The sequence below is a fragment of the Solanum verrucosum genome, unplaced genomic scaffold (assembly GCF_900185275.1).
Source record: "Solanum verrucosum unplaced genomic scaffold, falcon-dt-bn FXZP01000163.1, whole genome shotgun sequence".
NCBI classification, from domain to species: domain Eukaryota; kingdom Viridiplantae; phylum Streptophyta; class Magnoliopsida; order Solanales; family Solanaceae; genus Solanum; species Solanum verrucosum.
Window position 1 is genome coordinate 1,658,577 of NW_026020379.1, and position 27,056 is coordinate 1,685,632.

The window sequence follows — 27,056 nt, forward strand, 5'->3', positions numbered from 1 at the left end:
TAATAAGATAAATATTCTCACTTTGGGCATTTTGGCTTTCATAAGTAAATTATAAATAAATTTTGATAAAAACACATATAATATCTTTAAAATTGCTTATAAAAATCATATATTATGTATGTATCATATAAAATATATGTATACAATTTATCGGTTTGATTATATTATTTTTTTGTTTTTTTTTCAAACAAAAGCATAATCAATTCAATTATTATCAATTTTTAAGAATCTAAAACCAAATCATACCTAAGACAACTAAAATCAATTTGATTCAATTTTTTCAGTTTAGATCAATTTTTATTCAAATCGTTGATGCTACATAAACAGAGTGAGGGAGTATTTATTTAATATCCAAATTCAGCAAAACAACAAAAATATTATGTGGCTGATTTTTGTATTTGGAGTAATTAAATGTTTTTCGAGCATAGAGTACGGTGGCTTACGATGCTGGAAAACGTGGCTTTTGTATATTCTGCCACCGCCATGTAAACATGGATGTCAGCTAATCAACTGTAAAGTATTTGCGGCTACAAAAGCGTTAACAATAATATATTTAATGTAATTTTATAAATAAAATATTATAAAAGTGATATGTGTCTAGTAATTTTTTTTTTGGAACTCCAGGATAATCCGCAGCCGCTTCAATCTCTGTTACAGTCTTTGCCTTTCGGGTGAGCACTTTGTGCGCATTGGATAAACTCCTCACTGTGTAATAGCCTGCAAACCACACAGAAGATGTAAACTGCACTAGGCAAGCTCTATGCGACAGGCTCGACTCAAAAGACATTGAGGAAGAATCGATCCCGGGTCATTTGTGTGGATAACCACCCTCCAAAACTGAGCCATCCCGAAGGACTAGTTAAACTATTTTTAATAAGGAAAAATTGAATGAAATAGAAAACTATTTATTCAAATTAAATGTTATAGCCATAGTTTATTTTATTTGTAATTCACAGCAATCATCCCATTTTTTTGCCATCTGATTCGATATACAATTAGCCATTTTTGGTATACAAATGTATAAAATGCGTTTGTATTTGTATAAAGCGAGAGAAAAGTGTATATACAAAGATAAATACATATATTTTCGTTCTATACACTTATAATTATACAAATACAAATCTTATTATACAAATTACAATGTATAAATGAATTTATACAAAACTGAACAATTTGTATAAAATTGGATGTATCTAGCGAATTATACATATTACAATGTATAAATGAATTTATACAAAACTGAACAATTTGTATAAAATTGGATGTATCTAGCAAATTATACAAATCAAAAGCTCCATAGCAAATATAAAATTTGTTATGGAGCGCAATTATGCAAACTATAGCTATAATATACAAATATAATTTTTATGTTTGCTATATTTTAATAATCCTTCGATTTAAAAAAATACATATTTTAAAGCAATTTTGAAAAAAAGAAAAAGAAAAAAGAAAAGAAAGATATGACAATAAAAAAAAAATTACTCATAGTATTCAAACAAAAGAAAAACAAATAATAATGATGAAATATGCTATAATCCAAATGCAAGAAATATTAATGATCTTTTCGTAAAACTAAGGACAGAGGAATGGTGAATTCATGTTTTTTCTTTAAGAAAATTAGGTATTTTATGTACTTAAATTTTTATAATTTGTAAAATATTATTTGTAAAAATTCATGCTTTAAGAAGGTTGAATGGTGTATTTCACTAAATATTGAGTTATTTACCTAGAGAAATAGTCAATAAGGATCAATTTCCACATAATATTTTTTTCTTTTTTAATGGTGCACCCTTCTTCTAGAAATCCTAGAACCACCTCTGTCTTGGAAGACGAAAGGTATATTCTATAGCACAACCATAAAATCGACAATTTTATATGATAGTGAATGTTGAGTTGTTAAACTCAAACATATCCACAAGATAAGTGTTGCAGAGATACCAATGCTAAGATGAATGCTAAGATGAATGTACGATCATACCAAATTAAAAATGATTACATTCATCAAAGGTACAACTAACACACATTGAGGAAAAAATGGAAGAAAGCCCCTTAAGATGATTTGGACATGTGTAAAGTTAACCTACATATGCACGAATTTATAGTTGTGCAACTATGATAAGTGAATGTATTAAAACATGACGGAATAAACTTATAAGATCACCTGGAAGAAACTAAAAATCCTTCGTATCAATTCAGATTTAGCTAAAGATAAAACTTAGTTCATATATTATTTTTTTAGTTTTATTTATCCCGTATAACAAGGATGTGAAATTACCTTTAATGAAAAAATGGAGAGTCAAAAATCAAAAGCAAAAATTCAAGGAAAGAAAAGCCAAGGAGGAACAAAATTCAACTAAATAATATATATAAATAATATAAAGGATTCCATCACATTGTCACATGACCATGTTAATAGTTTACAAACCAAAAATTTCAAAAGACAAAACTGAAAAACATAGTTAAAGAAATCATAACACAATTCCTTAAAAACTAGTAGTAACAAAGAAAGGTCCAAGGCAAAGTAAATAAATATTTTTTTATATCGTATATAGTTGCCCACCAAAATAATAGCCAGTAAAATGTATATTTTCTGTATATTACATATAATATACAAAAAATATACATATTTTATACATAATTATGTATATATTTTTTGTATATTGGTGAGCGACTCTAATTATTTTTGGGCGAGCGACTAAATATGTTAAAAGCCCTTGATATAGTAATGAATAGAGGCCCAAAAAGTATGTAAAATTGAGAAAAATCAATGGATTCTTCCAATGAAGGTATCCAAACTCATCTCACTTGGATCAGTAGCTTGAAGTTCAACTTGTACACCATCTAATTCTCTCCTGAATCTGTCTTTTGAACTTGCATACAACATCTTACTTCTCACCCTTGCTGTCTCTGGTGACCTATATAAATACATTCCAACACTGTAAGCTCACACATAAAAAAAATTGTGAGCTCTTTAAGATATGTCTTTGTTAGATATCAAAATGTGAGTATATTAGTATTGCATTACAATTTTGTACATGTGGCATCCTAGATGTGATCTTTGAGACCTAAGTTGCACGGACTCTTCACTTTCCATGCCGCATTTGTGTCAGATTCTTCAAAAATACATTACTTTTGAAAAATCAGACATGCATGGATTGACATTTTCGAAGAGTCTGAGCAAGTTTGAAACTAGATTTAAATAATAGTATATAGGCATAATTTAGTCATTCCCTAAAGGTTGAATGGCCATCTAAGGTATTGCAACCTCATCAAGATTTGACTTTGTTAGATATCAAAACTATGTGTTCTTTGACAAGGTTTGGAGATTCACAATCTAAGAAGTAATACATATTGAATGATAGATAATTGGGTAGTTATGTAATTATGTTGTTCGGATCCTTCAAAAATGTCCGTTAGATCCTTTCAAATATGAAAAACTTTTGAAAGATCTGACATACAACGAACAACAATTTTGAAGGATCCAGGCAACAAAGTTAAATAGGTAGTGAAGATTTACCAAGCAACAAAGAAGATCCTGCTTTTCTGGACATTTTCATCAGTAGTCCAATCATAGTCAAAAACAGCATAACGGCATTCACTTGGAGGCATGCTATTAGCAAAATCATCATGTGTCTCTGCCTGTCCACCTACTTTCTCAACCACAACTTGCTGCACAGATTCATCAATCTTGAAAACTAGATACCTATGGTTCCTTTTTGCTTTCAACTCCAAGAACCTCAGCTTGCATTCATCACTCACTGCTATCCCTGATGCCGAATTCGCCTATCCAACAAAAACAAAGAACGATAGAAGACATACATAGAGAATAAACAAATCATGTCGCGGACTATGTTATTTCCTGACAGTGGCGGAGCCAGAAATTCTCATAAGGGAATGTAAGAATGTCACATTTTCGATTTGAACCTACGACCTAAAACAATTTTTGAGCCACCTTTGCTACTACACTAAAAGATTCCCTTATGTCAAAATGGATTTAACCAAAAAAAGGGTAGCCAGGAGCATGAAACATCTCGCGTTTACATAGGATTCTAGGGAAGGACCACACCCAAAAGGGTATAATGTTGTGATCTATAGGTCACACGAAGATCATTTTAACATTACTTTAAGGCTTCAATAATATATGAGACCTATTTACATAGTCATAAATTTACCAATGAATAGGATTCAATTGTATTTCCTTCGAACCATATAGCTTGGCTCTTAAAGTTAGGGCAATTGAATTTTTGGGACATAAACTTCTTGAAATTATGTAATGTGAAGGTTGAGAAATCATTTTGTCTCTTTTTAGGAATTCTACAATAGTTTCACTCCCCCTTTAATAGTTTTCTATGATATTTTATCGCTTTTCAATAATATTGTCATACTTAGACATATCACGTAACAAAATACACTACATTACAATTTATGTACCATATAGTAAAGAAAAACACAGAGAAATATCGAAAATGCCTCAACGATTTTCATTACAACATGAACATAACAAAACAAAGATGTATAATATGTGAAAGTGAAAGGAATAAAGAACATAGAACATACCATTTGAGTATTTGGCAAACAATTTTGGTGTTTTTTTTCTCAAAGAAATGAAAAGGAAGCAAGTTTTTTTCTTTTGGCTAAAAAGAAAGAGAAGGAAAGAGTAGAAAGAAAAAGATCCTTAATTTTTGGTATAAGAACAGAACAAATGTTCAATATAGAGGTTCTTTAGGACTTTTTTTTGGACAAAATTAACATGGTTCATAATTTCATATTTATTATGTAACGACCATTTTCTATATCAATATTGTCACCCACATATCATGGTTATTCGTTGTTTCTCCTATTATTGTGGATTGCTTTTTGGGAGCATTAATACCAATCAATGTAATGGAAAATAAATTAACATTCAGTTTAGTGGTATCGATGAGAGTTTTTGACACGATCCCCTAATGTAATTTGTAAATCTTCGAGATATTTTTAATACCCTTCAAATTTATAAATTATTCAACATAGTTATATATATATAGCTAGTAAACATGAAAATACAAACATTTTTGGACAATTCTCATAACATTACATTTATGGAAACTCAATTTATTTGTACAACTTTTGAGAAATACTTAAGTGGTTTAATTAGGGGAGAATACATATTAATTAACTATGAGTAAGTGCCAAGGATTTATGTGTAAAAATATGTCATGAATCGCTAAGCTTGGTGTATAAATCGGGTGTGGATATATTTTTACCCAGTTTTATGTTATTTTTATTAAGGCATAATACATAAATGTGTTGTTTAACTTGACTTCAGCTGACAATGACATCTATTCCTGTTACGACCTGAGCCTACGCCCTGGATGTGGCCGGCACTCGAGAACCATTGTTGGTCCCCAAGCGAACCCTCATCCTGGTTGACTACAAGCGGAAGACTAACTCAAGCATACTTAAGCTTAAAACTGAATTACTCAACTTATAAAGTCTAAAAATACATATATAATCAACAACAATACTTATAGTTTGTAAAACACCTCAAAAGAAAGTAAATGTTGAAAGACACCTCGACTCTATCTATCTATGAAGCCTCTACTATCAAGGAAGTATGTCGGGACAAGACCCACGACACCTCAAAACTACTAACCGGAAAGTAAATGTGAAGTCCTCCGAAATACAACGAGGCTCATCAAAGCTAACTGGATTGTAGAGTGATCTCAACGAAGCACCTGTTGATAATCCTGAACACCTGTATCTGCATCATAAAAGGATGCATGTCGAATGACATCAGTACATTGAATGTACAAGTATAAAAGCAGAACAAAAAACATAAATAACTAAACTGAAAACCTAGGTAATTGAACTGAAAGACTAGGAGAAATACTCACCTTAACTCAACTCCAATACAAAAACAATAACAAGAGATGCAATGATTAAAGCAGTATAAAATAGAAGATATAACTCAATGGTGTATAAAAAATACAATAAAATACTCTTTACTCTTATTTGAGAGATTCTCTAACCGACAACCATCACTATGAGCTATGTGATGATACAACGTCTCGCCCACACTGCTAGAACTGTCCTATACCTTGCCGGGGTATTATTCACCTCAACTAATATCCACCAAGCTATTCTCGAAGGCACTAAGGATTCATCTAAAAAGTATGATCCTTTATCCATGTTGAGTACATGGTTTATGAGGAATGTGAGTTGTCTGAACTCATCCCCACATCGGTGTTCAATACTACTCCCAATAATATATATTCATGCTCAAATGTATTAAAGCATACTATTTCTCTGGTTTGAGATAATTTCTCAGACTATCCTCTTAAAAAGGTAATTGTTCTGAAATATCTTTGAACTCATAAACTCTTTCTAAAAATCAAAGTTTCTCTTTTCTCAATGTAAAGATGATACATTTGAAAATACTTAGTTCCCTTAAACTTTACTCAAAATGACTCATTAAACTTTCCTCAAAACCCAATTCAAAACACAAATATTGGCTTTAAAAGATTCTCAAGAGTTATAACTCAAAATAGAGTTCATGCTAAAATATAGACATGAACGAATCAACTCAAGAATCTCAATGACAATATAGGAAACACAATACTTAGAACTCAAGAACTCAGAACTCAACGATACTACTCATATCAAGAATACTCAATTCATAGGGTTCATGCTGGAATATAAACATGAACAAATCAACTCAAGAACTTCAATGCATAACCTATAGCAAATTCAAAATTTAGGAATAGAAGTTTCAACAAGGATTATGAACTTAAGAACTCAAAATCAACTCCATAAAAGCTCTTCTCATTATCATACTCACTTCCTCAAGACTTAGTTCAAAACTATAATTAATTTCAAAAGAAATCTCAAATTTGACTAAAAAAGGACCTCTTGAACTTTCCTCTTAACTCCTCGTTAATTTGAAATGTGTCTCGACCCAGGGGTACACCCTGGATGTAACATGACGTACTTGACCCGAAGGGGTCTCATACAAGACCTTAGCATATCATAACATAAGATAATAGAAAAGTACAGAAATTTTAAAACTTTATCCATACAATTGAAGTCTTTTATAAAAGCAAGCGGAAGTTTTTTCTACACTTTGTCTCAAACCATCTAATACAACTTTTTGAATAAAACTCTTGGGACATAGCACATACAATAGTTGCAAAATGAAAATAAAAGATACAAAGGGAACTAGTGGGTTGTCCTTGAAGATATGAGGACTCACCAAATCTTCAACTCTTTTGCTCCTTAGAAACTTATCTCCAAGAATAGAACTCAAGTGTCCAAACCCTACATTTGATGAGAATGTAGGCAAAGTATGCGTTAGTACAAAATGTACTAAATATGTTAGCTAGCATAATCATAAGAGAATAAGATAAGGGTTAGTCAATATAAGACATAATCCAAAATCATATGAAATATTTCATGAAACATCAATTATAAGCATAAGAGACAATATCATAATAATAAGAAAAGTCTCTAGCACAAGCATCATATAAGCATTATTCCACCCTTAGTCTTTAATATCACAAGAGTACTACTTCTTAAGTAACCTCAAAGCATACTTGTGCAATGCATGAATGACATCCCATAATACCACCCAAGCTAAGTATCACTTTTTGGTCAATTTAAACATAGTGTCTATACCTAGCCAAGTCTTAGGCTTTCACAAGTAGCTTCAAGTCATACTTGTGCAATGCATGAATGGCATCCCATAATACCACTCACACTAAGTACCACCTTAGGCAATTATACTAATCATCTTAGGATCTCATATCCTTTAGCTTAACCCTTATAACCAAGGGAATCTCACCTTTAGTCAATACTAACAAGGAAGACAGCTCTAGCACAATCCTATCTAAACATACATCATGTAAGAGAACACTTTCTTGAATAACCTTAAGTCATACTTGTGCAATGCACGAATGACATCCCATAATACCATTCATACTAAGTACCACTTTTAGGTCCTCCTACTCATACTTCTTAGTTTGAGCTAATCCCTCTCTTTAAACCTTAGAACACTATGAGGTACTTCCTTGAGCACATCTTAGTTCATTATTAGGTTGAACCCTATGAGACACTTCTTTAAGCATGTCTAAGTTCATTATTAAGATGGACCCTATGAGATACTTACTTAAGCATATCTAAATCCATTTATGCTTTTGAACACTATGAGATACTTCTTCAAGTATGTATTAGTTCATTAATGCTTTTGAACACTATGAGATACTTCTTCAAGTATGTCTTAGTTAATTAGATATGGAGATTGCTACTAGAAACCTTAACTCCATTATGTGACGGCTTCCATCTCATGATACCTAACTTTGTAAAAACCCACACTCTACTACGTAAGAGTCCCCCCCCCCCCCCTTTAACTTGGATATTCCTCACATCAACTAGGTATGGTTCTCCTTTCAACTTGGATCCCGTACCCTATCTTGTGTGACACTCCATCTCATTGTCAATATCCACTTGAGGCCAAGCATACACCCCAAGATTTACTATTAAGCCTTGCTTAACATTCATGTCTCATGGAAGGATGTCCTTGACAATCAATCCATGTTCAAATGATTCTATCACTTTATACAATCAAGCATTTATAAGGTAGGTTAGGTGAGTATAGGTTTTTCACCACAATTATGCCTATTAGACTTTTATTCATCACATTAACTTTACTCTCAAAGCCCTAGTGATTCAACATTCATGACTACAAGCCTTACTCTCAAAGCTTTATTTCTCACAATCATCAATTACACCTAGATTTCAAGGCATTCTAATCACATTCTTTATTATCAAGTGATTCTAGTCCTAATTCATCAAAAATGTTCAACTTCAAGCTTTACTAGTCAAGATCCCTAATGTACACTACAATCTAATTCAATTCATGTCTACTTGCTTTTAATCTTGAACAATTAATATCAACATCATCAATTTTAGAAAATCAACCCTAAGTCTTCACTTTCACCTTTCATGGCATAAACCCACAAAATATCAAATTCATCAATTAGACTAGGGTTAACCATGGAAAATACACAAATTCATCACAATATCATAATTCAATGCTAAATCAATTATAATTAAGTATTATCCACTTGATTGGAATCATACTTCAACACTACCCACAATGTAGGAAGAAACCCTAGCTAGAATTGGGTTTTGTCTTCACAATTGAGGGAAATCTAGGGGGCTCTACGGGTGGAAGAACCCATAGATGAATAAGTTAACATACCTTATGAATATTCACCACGAAATTGGGGAGAAAAGGCTGCCTCTTGAACCCTAGACTTCACCTTCTTCTTCTTTTTCTTCTATGGAGTTTTAGAGAGAGAATTATTTGGGGGAAAGTTGGTTATGAGTTGGGGTCTTGGGAGTTATGAGGTTGTTAATGACTTAAAACACTTAAATAGGTGAATTAATACTATACAACACGATTTCCACTTAATAATAACTAAAAAGGAAATTACCTAAAGACCCTTACCTTTGACCGAACTTGGACAGTGTTGCATGCACGACCCACATCCATGACCCACGGACCGTGGGTGGGTCTACGGGGCACGCTGCACACTCGTAGGTGTTGGTATTCATATCCTCAAATGGGGCCTTGACCCACGACCCCTTCCCACGGGGTGTGGGTCCACCTACAGGGCGTGAGTCCCAACCATAGGTGGCCCTTTTTGGGCAGTTTTAGGGACTGTTTTGGGGTCCTCCTCAAGGACCCCTTGGTTGGTCCTTGAAGAGTCGTACCTTGACGTTTAACCCCTAAACCCCTCATTCTATGTTCAGAAAGCCATTTTACAATTCTAAACCACACATCAAACTCTAAAACTCTCACGTAAGACTCTAGTTTCACCTACTAATTTTCCGGGTGTTACAAAATGTAATTTAAGACATGTGATTAGGACATGTAGGATCTCTCAAGGATTAATAAAGACTTTAAGAGTTAATATCAAGAAGAGAGCAAATACACGATTTGAAAGAACACTTACGGAACGAAGAACGGAGAAGAAAAGGGTGTGACGACCCTGGCGCCAGTCCTCAAGTACTAGAAGACCTTTGGGGTGCACTTCAGGCGCAGGGCTCCAACCCTCCTGGTGCATTGGAGGCGAATTGCCCCACCCTGAGCCTGCTCAATTTCGTGTCCTAACTCATCTAGAATCGATTGGTTTCTTCAAAACTCCCTTTGATTCACAAACCCAACACAAATTCATTGAAATCCCACCCAAATTCTATCAAGAATCACCACTCATTCGCAAGACCCTCACCTCAAGAACTCAAAACCTCTATTGTGAAAGAATGAGGCTAAAACTCAAGAACTCTTCGAGAATCTATACATAAATGATTTTATAGACGAATTAATAAAAGAAATACATGTTTGGCATGAGGATGAACAAGTTCATCACTATGGAAAACCTCACATACCTGGAAAGAACGATTGTTCTTGGCGAAATTCCTCAATTCTTGAATGAGCGCTTGAAAACCTTTTTTTTTCTCTTCTTGAAATCTTGCCCTAAAATTCTAAGTTATTTGGAATGTGAATAGGTGATTTAGAATCTGAATAAACCCTTAATGGGTCAGAAAAAACGTGCTAAGACAATGGAGGAAAATGAAAAGACCAAAATATCATTTCCTAAAACGAATGGAAAGCCTTAAATGGAGAGGTTTCACTCAAACGAGCATAACTTTTACTCGGACCTTAAAATTTAGCAAACTTGGTGGCTTCGGAAAGAAGACTCAAAGGCCTTCGATTTGATAGCTCATGAGCCACCCAATTTTTATGTGTTAAAATATATAATCGATTGAAGTTGATACAAAAGTAAATATTGATGGGTGACTTGAACGAATTTCTCTTTAGTTCTTTTTTTGAAATCCGAGGTGTTACATCTAGTGACCTTAACACTTAAAAAAGTTAGAATCACTCGGTACAACCTTATTTACAAATGAAGAATGGATCGAGTCTTAATTTAGAAATTTTCGAGATGTTACGATTCCCTTCGACTTTGGTTGTACACAAACATATACTTAAACTCGTATAACTTTGAACAAATAAATATATATGTCCTATATTTATTACAAGTAAAGTAAAGATACACTTGTATTAGACTGTCAAAATCTAATAAATAATTTAGAATTAACCTAAGGCCTCATTTGTTTTCATCAAGATTAAGACGTCTGAATCTGAATGCACATCTGGATTATTAAGATTGTCTTTTCAACATCTAAATATACATAGTCGTCTATTTATATGTAAATAATAAATATACAATAAAAAAAATTAATTAAATATCTAAAAATAATTAATAAAATAAAATCATTATTTGATTAAAAAATGAAATAATTATACTTGCTAGTTGCTAGTGATGGTGGAGATAGTTTGTATCGGTAGTGGTGATGGTAATTGTTGTTGTTAGTGGCTAGTAATGATGGTGGTGATAGTTGTGACGGTGGAGATGGTTAGTGTTGTGGCGATTGGTAGTGGTGTTGGTGGTCGAAATGATAAAGTTAGTTGATGTTAATACTTGGTGGTGTTGATGGTGGTGGTTGGTGATGTGTTTGTGATTGGTGGCAGTGGTGCTAGTTATGATGATGGAGGTGGTTGATGGTAAAGATTGACCATAGTTGCGGCAATGACTAGTAGTAGTGGCAGAGGAGGTGGTGGTGACTGAAGAATATATATATGGTGGTGGTTGACGGCGATGTTAGTTGTGATGGTAGAGTTTTGTCGTTAGTAGGAATTGACTATAGTGGTGATAGTAGTTGATAGTGATAGTGAAGGCGGCGACTGCTACATAGACGATGGTAGTGGCGGTAGCAGCCGCGACGGGTACAAAGACAATGGTTGTAGTGGCAATGAATATAATCATAATGATGAACGAGGTAAGTGTGGTAGCATTTGCTAGTAGTAGTTAGCAATGATGGTGGTTGTGATGACAAAGGTGGTAGGTGGTAAACAATGGTAATAATGATTGACAATTGTGGTGGTGGTCATGGTGGTTGTGATGAACAAAGGTGGTTAGTGGTGGTGGCTAGTGATGATGAATATTATTCACACAATAATACCTTTTAATGAAAATAAGACTTTGTTCTAGGTCGTAATAATTAAGACCTATTCAGACCTATTAAGTGCTAAAAATCTTAAAGAAAACAAATACATTTTATGATCGTTTTGACAACAAAGTCTGAACCATTCAGATTCAGACATTCATTAAGTGCAAACAAATGAGACTACAATTCTATCACATAGTTGATTTCCTTGAAATTAAAAGATCGTTTATTAAAGTAAGACTTCTTCTTATACCTTGATGAATGAGAAAACATTTGCACTATTAATTACTTTATTTGATAATTTTTTATATTATTAGTATATCCCCAAAAAAATATACTGTGCTATTTTATATTTTCTTATCGAGAAATTTTTATAATTACAGAAATACTATGCATATTTAAAATTAAAAGTTTTAAAAAGTTTGCTATACATAAATATGGTGACATATTTAAGATAAAAAAAATTAAGAGTTTTTCTATTTTATTCATCCAAAAAAACAAAATTAACCGTCTTCTAGAATTTGAAATATATGAATACTAAAACTTAATATATAGTCTCTCTTTCGTGAAAGAGAATTAACACAAACAATGACAAAAATGATTAGGAGATTTTGAGCTTATAATTTTGCAGCGGCCTTCCATACCCATACAATTTTGCTTACATAAATTATCACATCTGGTATCATCATTAGAGTCTGGTACACAACTTCCAATATGAGTATCGGCACAACATTTCAATCCATCAGCTTGGACCAAACTTGAAAGTCAAATTTATTATAAATTTTTTCGTATCAATCTACAAACTTTTGTAACATAGGGTCACATAATAAAAATGAAAGAAAAAAATCTATCAGTAAATTATTTGGTTCTATCCTACAATTAAGAAATATTTATTGGAATTATTTTATAACTTTAAATAATAACTTCGGTATTTCAATTTTCAGTAGAATATATAAATGTTTAGTGATAAAAAAAAATGTTACCAAATTAAAGAAATCAATGATTCAATTTTGGCCTAATTTGTTTTCTAAAGGACAACCAAAACCAATTAAGATGGTTTCCAAATGTTGAAATTAAACTAATTAAATCGATTTTTCATGTCTTTGATTTTGTCAATTATTTTATTTGTTTATTTTGCCAATTATTTTTTAAATATATAATAATATACTGTCAAATACATTTAAAATTGACTATCAATATAATACTATAAAAACAGTTTTATATATATAAGAAAAAAATATTTGTAATCAAAGCTAAACTATATGTGTAGTTTTCTCCAGAAAATTATCTGCATTGTTCAAGAATTTAACCATTTTCAAGAAATATACTTAAAAAAATTACAATGAATAGAAAATTAAGAATCTAACTATGACATATTAAGAATCTTGGCGATGAGTTAAATTAAATAATAATAAATAAATATAGAACTCCACAAGTTATTTATAACATCAAGATTCTTGAAATAATTGAAATAAAAATTACAAATCGAAATAAAAAGTAAAAATAAAAACAATAAATTATTATAAAGACGAATACTACGAATCAATAGTGCAAAAGATTAACGAGTACATAAGATTTTTCAAAAATTTATATTAAATATAGATATACATATGAGCAATTATAATTTTTAATAGGCATTTATATAGTCAGCTAGATTTATTTTTCAGTTTCTTTTTTGTTAAAATCAAAATCAACCTAAATACTATCATGTTTTAAAATTAAAAACCAAAGTTGGGGCAAACAAATAAAAGTGTCGGTTTTTTTCTTTGATTTGATTAAATTTCTAGTTTGGTTTGATTTTTAGGTAATCAATAATAAATAAATAAATAAAAAGTTAAATACCTGAAACAAGGAACGCAATGAAAAGAACACTATAAAGAAATTTTGAGATGCTAAGTACCATTGTTTAATGCTAAGTACCATTGTATAATAGCACTTCTGGTGCTTTAGTTTTGGTAAATTTTATTTTGGTTATTTAAATATTCTTAAATAATGATAACATATATTTAGAGATAAATAATGTACAAAATATTGGCTATAATATTACGTATCGCTTAAAAATGGTAGCATATATTTAGATTATATTTGGAGCCTCACAATTGTACTGCACCACCTAGAAAACAAAAGGAGGTAGCATCTACTTAGAAACATTATAAGTATGAATATTACATACCTTAATTTAAAATATATAATAGTATTACATATCTTAATTTAGGATTCACATTAATGATAGAATATTTTTTATTTTTTTTATTTTTCTTATGTGTAATTTTGATATTATACTAATCTCTTGTATTTTTTAATCAATGAATTGAAATATTCATTCTCTAGTTTCTCTCGTATATTTTATATATTTCTGACAGTTATTCATTTATTATTTTCTTCAATATATTTTCTATATTTTGCTAATAGAAATTTAAGTGAGTATTTAATTGAAAATTTTGATATTCGTTCATGGAGTAAAGGTTACTAGTGTTACAAATAATTTAAAAATGAAAACAATAACATATTCAATATAATTTCATAAATAAACTCTCAGCCATTTATAGTGTCGACCTCTCACGTTATATTCATATATCTTGCAATATGAGAGTATCATAGCATTTTTGGTGCTTCAGTTCTGATAAATTTTATTTTGGCCCTTTAATATTGTTAAAATATAACAACATATATCTAAAGATATATACTATTACAAAATAGTGATTGTAATGTTATCATTTAAATATGAATATGATAGCATATATTTAGAAATACTACTCACATAAATGTGAATATTACATATCTTAATTTAGAATTCACATTAATGATAGAATATATATTTATTTTATTTCTAATAATCAGTCCTTCATTAGTTTTCTACTGCTAACAGAAATTTAAGTGAGTACTTAATTGATCCTTTGATTGAAAAAAATAATCATATTTATTCATGAGGTGAAGGTTATACATAATTTAAAATTGTCCTCTCACCTTATATTCATATAGAAGATAATCATTTTTTTAGAAACACTAGTTATCATTCTAAATACTTACAAGTATATTTAGAGAATTTTAGGGTTTTAAAATATATATTTTTGGTCGAACAAAACATCTTCTTATCGATGATAAAATAATAAATAACTCATTCCATAAACCAACCAGCTAAACTAGCTATATGTTTTTTCTTGGCACTTAGCCCTCTCTCAAGTATGTGCATCTCGCATACACTCTACCATCTCCCCTCTCCAGACCCCACTTAGTGGGATTTTAATGAGTAACTTGTTGTAATATAAAAACCAACCAACTAAACTAGCTATGTGTTCTTCCTAGGCACTTAGCCCTCTCTTAAGTATGTACATCTCTTCTTGTCATTCTTTCATCTATCCACTTCCTATATATATACTTCTTTTATTCTTTGTTTAATCTTTATCATTGTCTGTTGTCTGATGCTTTGTGGTTTGGACACCTTCTGATTTCACAAAGCCTCATTCCTAGCTCTCCAAGTATGGTATATTACTGTTGTCGCTATTGCCCATTGCATAGTTCGGCTTGCCCAAAGATAGTCATCCTTGTTCGCAATGTTCCATACATACTGTGCTACTGCCGTCTTGTTCCACATTATACAATTTATTATACCAACACTATAATGATCGGGTTCCGTCGTTATAGAAAAGCCAACGGGGAAAATTTTTTGGGCCAGAAAACTTTTTCGTAGTAACTTGAAATTTCCCAACCTAGTCCAGATTTGGACGAAATTAGAGTCATTAAGGTGTAGAGAAATCTAGTATCAACTGGGTGATCTAATTATGAATTTGATCACATGAGTAGATAGATAAGTCGTTAAGGAACTCGTACGACTTTACAGAATTGAATTTGGGCGAGTAGAACTCCCGGAATTGATCTTGGCGTGAACGGGTAGTTTCTAAGTGTCGTTGGTTGAAGGTGTGTTGTGAAATGGGGTCTTGGAATTATTAAAATAGCTCATTGGTTCTGTGCAAGCCGCTTGGACGAGATTTTGGTCGCCAGGGCGGGGCCGCTGCAGCGGGGTGAGGACCGTTGTGGCGGGTCAGACGCGACTTAAAGTCATAAATAAACCCCAAAAATGTTTTATTCTACAATTTTCAAATTTGAGAGCTAAGGAACGAACCCAGGTCTTTTCTTGACGGTTTCCTATCATTCTTCTGGCTAAAGGTAAGATTTTAACTCCCCGAATCCGTTTTTCGATCCGTGGAACGTAATCTAATGGGTAATTATCGATGGGGGAGGGTTTTGATCTAGAATCTATTGTGGAAACAACACTAAATTGGGAGATTGGGATCATGGGTTTGATCTAGGGTTCATAGAATTGTTAGTAATCCGGGTAATTAGTGATTGTTTATTGATTCCCGTATTATATTGATTGTTTATAGACCAAGAACAAGCGGAACGAATCCGGAAAGGCAAGTTTCTTAGGGTTTCAAGCTTGTTTCAAGGTAGGTGTTGGTTGTAATTCTATGATTGTGTGATGTATGTTTGTTCTTGCTTCATTATGATACATGTTGTATGCGAATATTGCATTGTTGATCACATTAATTATAATGAGGATTGATGAATGATGAATGCCATGAATCATGACTTGATTGTATGATTATGAGAATGTACTTTGTGATTGTGATTGTGATTGTGATTGTGGCTTGTTGAATGGATCGGGTGTTGCGTTCCGACGCACTAACTTGGATCAGTTGCCATGTTCCGACATAATTATGGGATCGGTTACCACATTTTGGCATAATCATTGGATCGGATACCACGTTTCGGTATGCTAACAGTTTGGGTTTGGGTTCCATGAGAAGACCAATGACTTGATATAACTGTGATTTTTGAGAATCGTGAAATTGTTCATTGTTCGTAATTGTTGATGATACTGTATATGTTCGATATATGTATGTGATTATATTGTTGTAATGACTTATGTATGTTACACTTAGTGGGATAGCACGTAATCCTACCAGTACATTGTGGTTGTATACTGATACTGCACTTGCTCTTTCTTTGTTGAGTATAGGGCATCCTCAAGCGGCTATTGACAGAGCTCGCTTAAAAGATCAGTGATCATCGTCGAATTCAAGGTCCAGCCAGTTCTTCTTTATGTCTATGTCCACATTTCGGACTTAGACTTCCTAGTTAGTTATTAATTCATTAGTTTGGGGTTGTATCCCTTCTTGTTTAGACTTGTTGAACTTTAAATGTTTTGGTACATTGACTTTTAAGTTCTAGGTGTATTTTCCGCATTGTTTAGTAGTTAGATCTTTTGGAAGTTTATGGGAACTTCAGCTTTAGCTATTTAACTTGCTTCCATAACTTAAATGCTTTAGTTTTGGTTTAGTTGCTTGGTTTGGGGTTGTAGTAGTGATTCTCCCACCGGAGGGTTAGTGTAGGTGCCAATCACGACGGTCGGGTTCGTGACAAACACCCTCTTCCCCTTTTGTCCTACAAACCATGTCCCATGTATGCTATCAGCGGTGTTTTATTTGTAGACACTTTTCCACTCCATAGACTGTTCCTACAAGTTGTCTTTTAAGTGAGCAATTATCATATTTGAAGTTGGCCTTGCTATTTTTGTATTATTAGCATGGTGACCTTGTGAGCCCTTGAATATATTTTATTCAATTGTAGATATCATTGTGTCTCAACGTCTTGCATAGGAGATTGTTATACATCTGTAGTGAATTGTTGGCTTAGTTAAGATTATTATAATTGAGTTATATTTGTTAATGCAAACTTTCTATATATGTGAAATGAAAATTTCAGTGATGATACAATTTTTTATGTGTTAAAAATGATTGCATAAGTACGTTGGTTGGTTGTAATGATCCGGTTGGTCATTTTTAGTTTTTTCATTAAATTTATCATTTTTCCCTCTCGATATCGACCCCGGGTTTTATTATGATTGATTTCAAACATTGAGTGAAAAGTTGAGAACTTCGGTAAGTTTGTGATTTTTGAAAGGTCGAGTTGCTTAAAAGTGGTTTTCGGTGTCTTTTGGAGTTTCGAGTGTCGGAATGAAATTCCGTCAAGTCCATTAGTCTTGAAAGGTGAAATTTGATCAGTCAAAGTTTTTGGTTTCTGATTCAGAGATTTTTTGAGGATTTGAGGTCCTAAGGTTTGAAATTGTGAAAATTCAGCCTTTTGGTTGACTTTCGTCAATGTTCGGGGTTCAGATACTCTGATCGGAATTATGAGAGTTCTATTAGATTTGGGGGATGATTTTAGTATTGGGTGAAGTCTTTGTTGATTTTTGAGAGGTCCCGAGCTTGTTTTAGGTATTTTAGGCATTGAGTTAGTTTCTTGTGGTTTGCAAAGATGACGGGTCAAGAAAACCTCAGATTTGTATTTTGATGGTTCCATTCAGTCCAGAACATCGAGTATAATTGATTTGCATATGTAGTTTGTGTTTATGGGGTTCCGAACGAATCCCAAGTGTTATTTTGATGTTTTGAGTGTTGGTTGAGTTGTTGGTGTCTGCAAGCCTCGCTTTTGTGAAGGCCAGTCGCTTAAGCTACCTTCTAGAAGCGAGAGCCTCATCACTTAAGCAAGCTTTACAAAGCGAATGGGGTTCCGATTTTGCGAGAGGCGCCTTTTTGCGGGGTTCACAAATTGTTTTTGCGACTTTAGAGGGGGTTTTGACCTGCCATTTTTGGGATTTAAGCCTCATTTTCCATTTTGAGCTTGGGGGACCCTTGGTGGCAATTTTTGAAAGGATTTCTTCTGCTAAATCATTTGGGTAAGCTTCCATGATCCTAAACATTCATTTTTCTTTGGTTATTTGGGAATTCTAACATCAAAAATTGGGATTTTGATTGGTAAATGACAAGGTTTTCAAGAACTCAAGTTCTTAACTAAAATGGAGATTTTGAACCAATTTTGAATCATTTTTCTTTATGATTTTTCTCTATGAGTTCCTAAAGCCTTGAGTAATGTTTTCAAGTATTAACTTTCGAATTCAAACCTTATTTTTGGAATTGGATTTTGAGTTGATTGACCCATTTTTTAAAGTAATTGATATGGGTATTATTGTTTTCGGAAAGTGATTGTGAATACTTGCTTGAATATAGATTGTGTGTCTTTGGAAGTGATTCGGAAGGGGAAGTCTCAACTCTTGGAGTGATTATTGATTAATTTAAGGCAAGTGATCTCCTAAACCTTGTATTCTGGTAGAATTCATGTATTCTCTTTGTTGTCTGTGTGTTGGAGTAATGAGAATGAGGTGATTGATTAATTGTCCATTTGATAAATCTTAATGAATAAAAAGGGGTTGAAATTGAAAAGGCCATGTGATGAACATGATGATGTGAATAGCCTTGTTGTGACCCTTATTAATTGATTGATGAAATGTTTGATAGCATAAATGTGGCTTGAATTGCATGAATTGTTGTCTCTTCCGTGTAGTGTGATATTGCTTGTGTGTAATGATTATTGAACATTGTGATGAGACATGGGTTTATGATGCCGAGATCATTGCCGGCGAGTGATGTAAAGCCGATGAAAAATGGTTCCGGCTAGTTACTTGATATAAAGCCAATGGTAAATGGTTCCAGGTAATAATTTGATATAAAGTCTATGGGAAATGGTTCCGGCTAGTGACTTGATATAAAGCTGAAGGTGAATGGTTTCGGCTAGTGATATTGTGCCGATGCAAAATGCTTCCGGCGAGATTGATTAGTGTGATTTGGTGCATTTTGATGCTTATGTATGACTAATACGTCCAAACTTACACTTCAAATAAGAAGTGTAAACGGTCGATGCCAATTTACAAAACTCAACTAGAGTTGAGGTCGATCCCACAGAGAATTCCTTTATAGATAAGGTTTCAGTGTCGCGTTTATTCGAATGTTGTTATTATCTCCTAAACAAATAACAACGGAAAGTAAATTGGGTTTGGTTGAAATGTTATAATTACCAAACTTGCAATCAAAATCCAGATTCACGACTAACAGACTATTTCATTATAAGGTTGATTCAGTTAATTAAGAGAAACTAGGATTGTGTTCACCATAACATTAGTTCAAGTGTTCTTCCGTAATTGAGCATCAGGCAAATCAATGTTTACATAATCATGCGAGTTAAATTTATCTAACACTTCTCAGCCAAATCAGATCATTATCACTCATATTCTCTCGACCCTAGAGTGTTACTAACATTGACCCTCGCTTAAAATGATATGGTGTTACAGATCTTTTCTCTTGAACTCAAGCTTTAACTCAAATTTGATAATTTATTACAACTTTTTCCTAACTGGTATTTTTCTCTCGAACAAATACCAGATACAGGCTCATCTAATGTGTGCACTCACTAGATTATAATGATATCTAAAGCTAAAAACTACAGAATGTAAACATAGGCTGCCCTTTACTTGTTTTACGGAATCACAACTAGAATTTCGTCATGGATCCCACAACCCCAGTCGTGGTATTTAGCCACTCATGCTTTCACGTATATAATCAGTAATTAAGAATGAAAACATGTTAAGAAAGACATACGAAAATAATTAGCAAATTAACAATCACTTCGATAATCTGATAATTTGTATCTGAACATCCAACTGATAACAATAATCGAAATCCCAAAATCAAAAGCTAAGAGTAATACAATATTTCTTAGTCGTCAAACATAAGATAATGAATAATGTTCAAAATCGACCTAAAGTAATTTAAATAGAATGTTTAAAATAAGTCCTAATTGAATTAGGATTAAGTTGTCGGGCCTTCTCACAGCCAATACCACGACACGTCAAGGGCTTCACGATCCGTGAAGCCCTCCGTGGTCTTGCCTTGGAGCTTCCCAAAAGTGGGTCTTCAAACTTGACCACTGGAAAATGCACCACGAGCTCTACCGAGGTTCGTAGTGAGGACCACGGCCCGTAAAGTCGCTCGTGGTCTTCACTTGGGTTTCAACCTTCTTTCAACTCTTCCTTGCTTTCACATTGGTTTAGCTTCACGGCAGGTACCACGGTCCGTAGTGAGGACTACGGCCCGTAGAACCCTCTATGGTCTTCCCTTGGTTATTTATGCTCTTCATCTTCTCAAGGCCCAACACTGCCTCATTTTCACGAGCTCAACCACGGACTGTAATGAAGTTCATGGTACGTGAAGTTGGCCGTGAACTTCACTTGGTCAACATCAGTTCTGCTTTTTTTTTCCACTTTTCTATACAACCCAGATTCTCCCTACACATTTAACAAACCCATCAAATAATCCAAAATTTCACTTAATTCCAGTATTAGTTCATAGTTATTAAGCATCAAATGTGCCACGATTTCGCAGCACATCAACACCCTCAACTTAGAACCATTACTTGTCCTCAAGTGATGAGAAAAACAAATACAATCAGTTCTCAATTCATTTCCAGACTTATGACACTACACAACAACTATTCAAGCACAATTTTATCCCAAACCTCTGAATCTAACATGTAAGGATCAATATATGACATCTCATTATTCACAGTCAATCATGTTTATGTCTGCGAATTATCAGCTCACACAATCTACTTTCAAATGCAACCATTGTGTCCTCACACCAAAGAAGTCCCTCGCTCATAATAGTTGGGACTGAGTACTACGCTCACGCTCTCAATGAACTTCAAACACTAACAACAAACTACCATAGGCTTGCCCTTGCTTTCTACGCTTTATCTTTCAAACACTCGAAATAGGATCATTGTAGGACTTTATTGGCTTGTAACATAGGCTCGGGGCTAAGGGAATGAATATTTGGTTTCGTGCGTGACTAATCCCTTGGTTTTCCAAAGTTTCATTTTCACATACTCTTTTCTGAGTGATTCCCTCTTTTTCTTTATTTCAGCCCAACCCAGTAGCTATTATTTTCCTTTCCTTTCTCTTTTCTTCTTTTTCTGTTTTTTTCCCAATTTTTTTATATGCAATTTTAATATGCACTTAGCTCACTGGTTGAACCTTTTTTTTCAATCTGTTTGGATTGCAATCACCCTCAACTTAGAATTTTGGCCTGAGTTGTGATATCGTACCTTCGGAGAACCAAGTATATGATATATGTTGGGTAAGAACAAAGACTGATTTAAGGCTCAAATTGGGTTCGAGTGATAAACTTTTCATTTGGTTCTTTTATTTTTGGCTTTTTACTGGTTTAACAAAAATGGCCTACTAATCCTTTCATATCCGTTTATTCTCAGATTCAAGCAACACTACTTAGGCAAGTTCTAGTTTCTGCTCCTAGTATTAGACTTCAATCAAAATTTACACACACATGACACATGACTGCATTTTTCAGCTTCTTGGTTCACCAATTAATTGGTCAGATTAGCCATGTTCAGAATATTAGTATCTAAGATGTCATCTAAAGATCCTAATAGTCAAACTCAGATTCAGGTCCTCATTTTTAACAGACTAGCTGCTGCACAGCTCAACACACAAAACACCCAAAACAATAATACACAGAGACAACCTCCATTTTTCTAACAGCTATGGCAGGTTGCTCACCACCCCTCCCCAAAATAAAAAGGACTTTACCCTCAAAGTCAATACAGAACAATAAAACACACTGGGCTATGAGGAGGGGTCATACCTACGACGCCCTAGGCGCCGGTCTTTGAATCAGCATTGGCACCTTTATCAATGGGTGCACTCTCAGAACTCGGTACATGATCAGTTGGTCCTCACTTTTCCAAGCTGGTGCTCCACTACCAGAAGTTCCAACTAAGGTTGCATCTCGATGTTGCAGTTCAAGGGCTTTCTTTTCTCGAGCTTCCCTCTTTGATGTTCTACTAGCTCTCTTTTCTTGCCATTTTGCCTCTCTAACTGGGTCAATAGGTGTCTCCTCATCAAGTTCTCCAGTTTTGTGTTTTCTCTTGTCGGACTTACTCGTGGAGATTTTTCCCCAAAGAACATCAATTGATTGAGTGGAGGGTGCATGAGTTAGCATTTGCATTAAATATTCCAGCATTATCGGAGTAGGTACATGTACTGACTTTTCAACCAGTTTAGCAATCTGGATTCTCATTTCGGCCAACTATGGTTTGAATTCTTCGGTCTCTACTGAACCTGCGGCTTGGCAGCGATCTTGGACAAGGTTCTCCAACCCATCCATTCTGTCTTTTAAGACAGCCAACTCATTTCGCATCTTATCATGGATCTCTTTTTTCGCAACTAACACCTTTGTCACTATTAGCTGGGGCATCCAGATTACAATCTGATATGTCAATGTCCTGGTTTGGCGCTAATTTGCAACCAATTTCTCAAGAAAAAGCACAGGATTAGTAACAAAAGTACCTGGAACCTGGGGGGTTGAAGCTGGAGGTGGTGGTGCATTTGTGGACGGTTGTGATGACTCCCTCTGCTCTGTGCATCTGTCTGCCTGTGGGATCTCAAGTGGTACATGAGGAACAACAACTAAAGTACTCACAGCGGCAAACTTCACGCCAAAGGGATGATTTCCCACATCCTTGATTTTAGAAACCTGGATGAGTTTGAATGCGTTACGTCATCTGTCAATCAGCTTGTTTAGGGAAGTATCCTCTTGTCTACACAATCTCCCTATCAGACAGGGAAATGGAAACCCGGCTCTCTCATTCAATGATATGTCTCTAATCTCAGTAGCTATGATCCGCCCCACATTGACCGGGTAACCAGCCATGAAGCTGGCTACCAAAGACGCTAAAGAAGGAGACAAGGTGTTATCATTTCCTATAGGTCTCAATTGGGCACGCACAACAACCCACCACACCTTGGCTGGAAATGATAACGAAGCTTTTGTAATTAGTGTTGGCATCGTGGTGACCCAAACTGCATTCTCCCCATCTATGGCAATTTGCTTTGCAAACCAACGCAACACCTTCTCGCGAGAACTCTGAATCTCCATAGTAGTGTCACTAGTGACTTCATGATGGTTGCCCTTGGAAAGGCCAACTGAAGTCGGTGAAGAGTATTCGGGTCCATGCAACATCCTGTTAATAGTGGCCTCCGAGATATCTACTGATTTACCCCGAAATACAATAGAATTGAGTGGACCCCAGGTCATGGCCATGTCTCTCTGTCCACGTTTAGTAGTCTCTGTCTCTGCATAAAAGTTTATTAGCGTAGCTGCATAAGATGAGTAAAACTCTCTAGTAAAGTGGTAAGAGTATTCCCCAAGTGTATTGTCCATCCAATCGAATTGATGAAATTGAAACGTGCGATAAATGTCCAGGAATGCTTTAATGTCAGCTACTACCACTCTAGTCTCAGGCATGATTGCCCGCTTTTTGAAGCTACCAGTCTTGTTTACAATCCCATTGTTGAAAAAATCTTCGGATCGGTTCACAGTCCACATGGAACGATAACAGGCAATCAGTTGTGGTCTCAGTGCAGGATTAGGCTCATGGGCGGTCACATACATCACCATGGTATCATCATCGGTGATCTCTTCATCATCCTCTATAGGAGCGTTTTCCTCTCGTACTCCAGTTTCAACTTCTGTATTCGCCACAGGTGGAGAGGTGTTTGTATCTTTTGGAGATACACTGCCCCCCGAGTTATCAGTAAATTGGCTACCAGCAGCAACATCAGATTGACTTTCTGAGTCCTCCCCGTAATCAGAACTACCACATCCCTCTTCAGACTGAGGAGGGGTATCCTGGAGGATAGCTCTTTTGGTCAATGATCTAAGTAGCCCGAGGCGAGTGATCTTCAGGTGTAACATTTATTTGCACCTCAGAACCACTAGCTTCAGAGTCGTCATGACCCTCTAATTGAGAAGTAGTGGGGAGAGGGGCAGGTTTTTTTGCGTTCTTTCTTCTGGAACCCATTATACCTGAGAAATACAAAACTCATTAGTATTCAACACAGTCAAATGACGCACTATCGGGTACTCAGACTTCCCTTATGTAAAATCATTGTGATGCCTTGCCTTAAGAATGTCATCACCCAATATATCATTGGGAAGGGCCATAGAATAAAGAAATTAGCAAAAACTAAAAGGCAGAAAAATTTAAAGATGTTACACTAAGTATTCTCTACGGGACCTTGTACGGTCCGTGGTATGTACCACAGGTTGTGAAATCCCTCGTGGAGTTGAGACAAAGAATGTGCAAAAAGGAACCACATAACTTTTTACCAAGTGTTGTTCACGGAAGGCTTTACAGCCCTAGTTCACCACTATCTGTGATATTGCCCGTGAACTGAGTCTGAGGGAAAAGTTGACTCCAAGTGTGGTCCACCATCGATTTTACGACCCTTGGTGGCTTACACGGTCCGTAAGACCTATCGTGGTCTTACACTTGGCCAGTATTCTATTGATTTCTTCCCTCATGCAATAAAATACGATTCTTACAGCCCAAACAACCATTTCTAGCACAGATTCAAAATTAAGACACATTTACACATCACCCAGTTTAATAAATGCATTCACTTAACAAATCGAATCCTCACCAACTAGAACAATCACGAATTCAACTCATTATTATCATACCCACATACAAACATCAATTTAAAAACACCCAAGTCACTTAACCCACAACCGTTCAATATCAAATATGTCAGTCCAACACCTACACCTACTCAAATCGCCTCAATCAAAGTAGTTAGGACTAACTTCTATCAAGGAATTTCAGTTATGGCAACTTAAACAACGAACTTACATGCACTGTAGAAACAAACACTTGGATCCCAAAAATGAGAGAGAAACAACCTAGAATAGCGATTCTTGAGGAATTTGGAATTAGGGCGTAGATTCTGCGATGAACTTGGAATCGATTGATGATAGAATTGATTTTAATCTTTAAAGGACCGTTATGGAGAGAAAAGAGGAGGAAAAATGACTCTTTGGCATTTGGAATCGAATAAATACATTTTAATTTTGAGTTAGGTTACGCGCGGGTCGGGTAACTGGTGTTACTGGGTAGTAGATTTCTTGTCGTGAAATTGCTCGGGAAGAGCATCACGGTCCGTGAACCAGTCTGTGACAATGACTTGGCAAAGAAACTTACCTTTGATATACGACGGACCGTGAAGTTACCCGTGAAGGGCATCATAGTCTGTGAAACTTTCCGTGATGTTGACTTGGAACTAAAATTCGTACATGAGGTTCACGAAAGGCTAGATGGTCAGTACAAGCTCTGACGGACTATGAACCCTTCCGTGAACCTATTTTCGTGCAATTTTCTGTAGCTTCCTTAGGTTGGTCCTCAAGTTGACAGACCATGAAAGTGCCTGTGAAGGGCACCACGGTTAGTGAGACTGTCCGTGAAGGTCAGTCTGCACCAGTTTCTGCATTTTTTACCTATTCTCTCCTGCTCACATCAGCACACAGTGACTCTATAAAAAATAAAGAAAAATAAGGAAAAAAGGAAAATACCTAGTACAATTACATCTTGGGTTGCCTCCCAAGAAGTGCACAATTTAACGTCGCGGAGCGACGCAGGTTACTTGATTACTCAGACTTTATCAAGTTTGCATTACTCTACAATCTCACATCTTCAGGAACACCCAAATCTGCCTTGATTCGCTGGCCATTTGCTTTGAACCTCTCTCCTTTATCATTTTCCAGCTCAATAGCACCAGATTGAAACACAAGTGTGACCTTAAAAGGTCCAGACCATTTAGATCTCAACTTGCCTGGAAACAGATGAAGTATGGAGTTGAAGAGTAAAACAAAGTCACCACGAGTGAAGCTTATTTTCTCAAATGCTTGTCATGATATAGCTTCATCCTCTCCTTATACAGTGTCGACCTCTCATTGGCTCTCAGAAGGAACTCATCCATCTCATTGATCTGATCCAACCTCAAGTTTGCAATTTTGCTACAATTGAGGTTTAACTTCTTCAATGCCCAGAGTGTTCTATGCTTAAGCTCAACCGGCAAATAACATGCCTTTCCAAACACCAATTGATATGGAGACATACCAATAGGTGTCTTGAAAGCTGTCTGATATGCCCATATAGCATTATCTAGCTTCCGTGCCCAATCTGTCATGTTGGCATTCACTGTCTTTGCCAAGATTGCCTTGATTTTCCTGTTGGACACCTTTATTTGTCCACTGGTC

At 34.8% G+C, this 27,056-nt stretch overlaps 1 protein-coding gene and 1 pseudogene across 6 annotated transcripts in view; one reads left to right on the forward strand and one right to left on the reverse strand.

The window, feature by feature from the left end:
• Positions 1-2,639: 2,639 nt before the first annotated feature.
• The window catches only part of LOC125839081 (actin-depolymerizing factor 10-like), an 858,671-nt gene continuing 834,254 nt past the window's right edge, over positions 2,640-27,056 (reverse strand). For 4 of the 6 annotated variants that reach the window (XM_049518065.1, XM_049518063.1, XM_049518064.1 and 1 more), the window contains exons 2-4: positions 4,558-4,593; positions 3,518-3,783; positions 2,714-2,915 (exon numbers count right to left, since the gene is read on the reverse strand). In XM_049518065.1, the coding sequence (XP_049374022.1) occupies positions 2,765-2,915; positions 3,518-3,783; positions 4,558-4,560 (420 nt within the window). In that variant the 5' untranslated portion in view covers positions 4,561-4,593 and the 3' untranslated portion in view covers positions 2,714-2,764. Of the gene's footprint in view, positions 2,916-3,517; positions 3,784-4,557; positions 4,594-27,056 lie in introns of all 6 variants that reach the window. The other 2 variants (XM_049518060.1, XM_049518061.1) reach the window with 2 other exon arrangements.
• The window catches only part of LOC125839025 (F-box/kelch-repeat protein At3g06240-like), a 151,342-nt pseudogene continuing 143,497 nt past the window's right edge, over positions 19,212-27,056 (forward strand).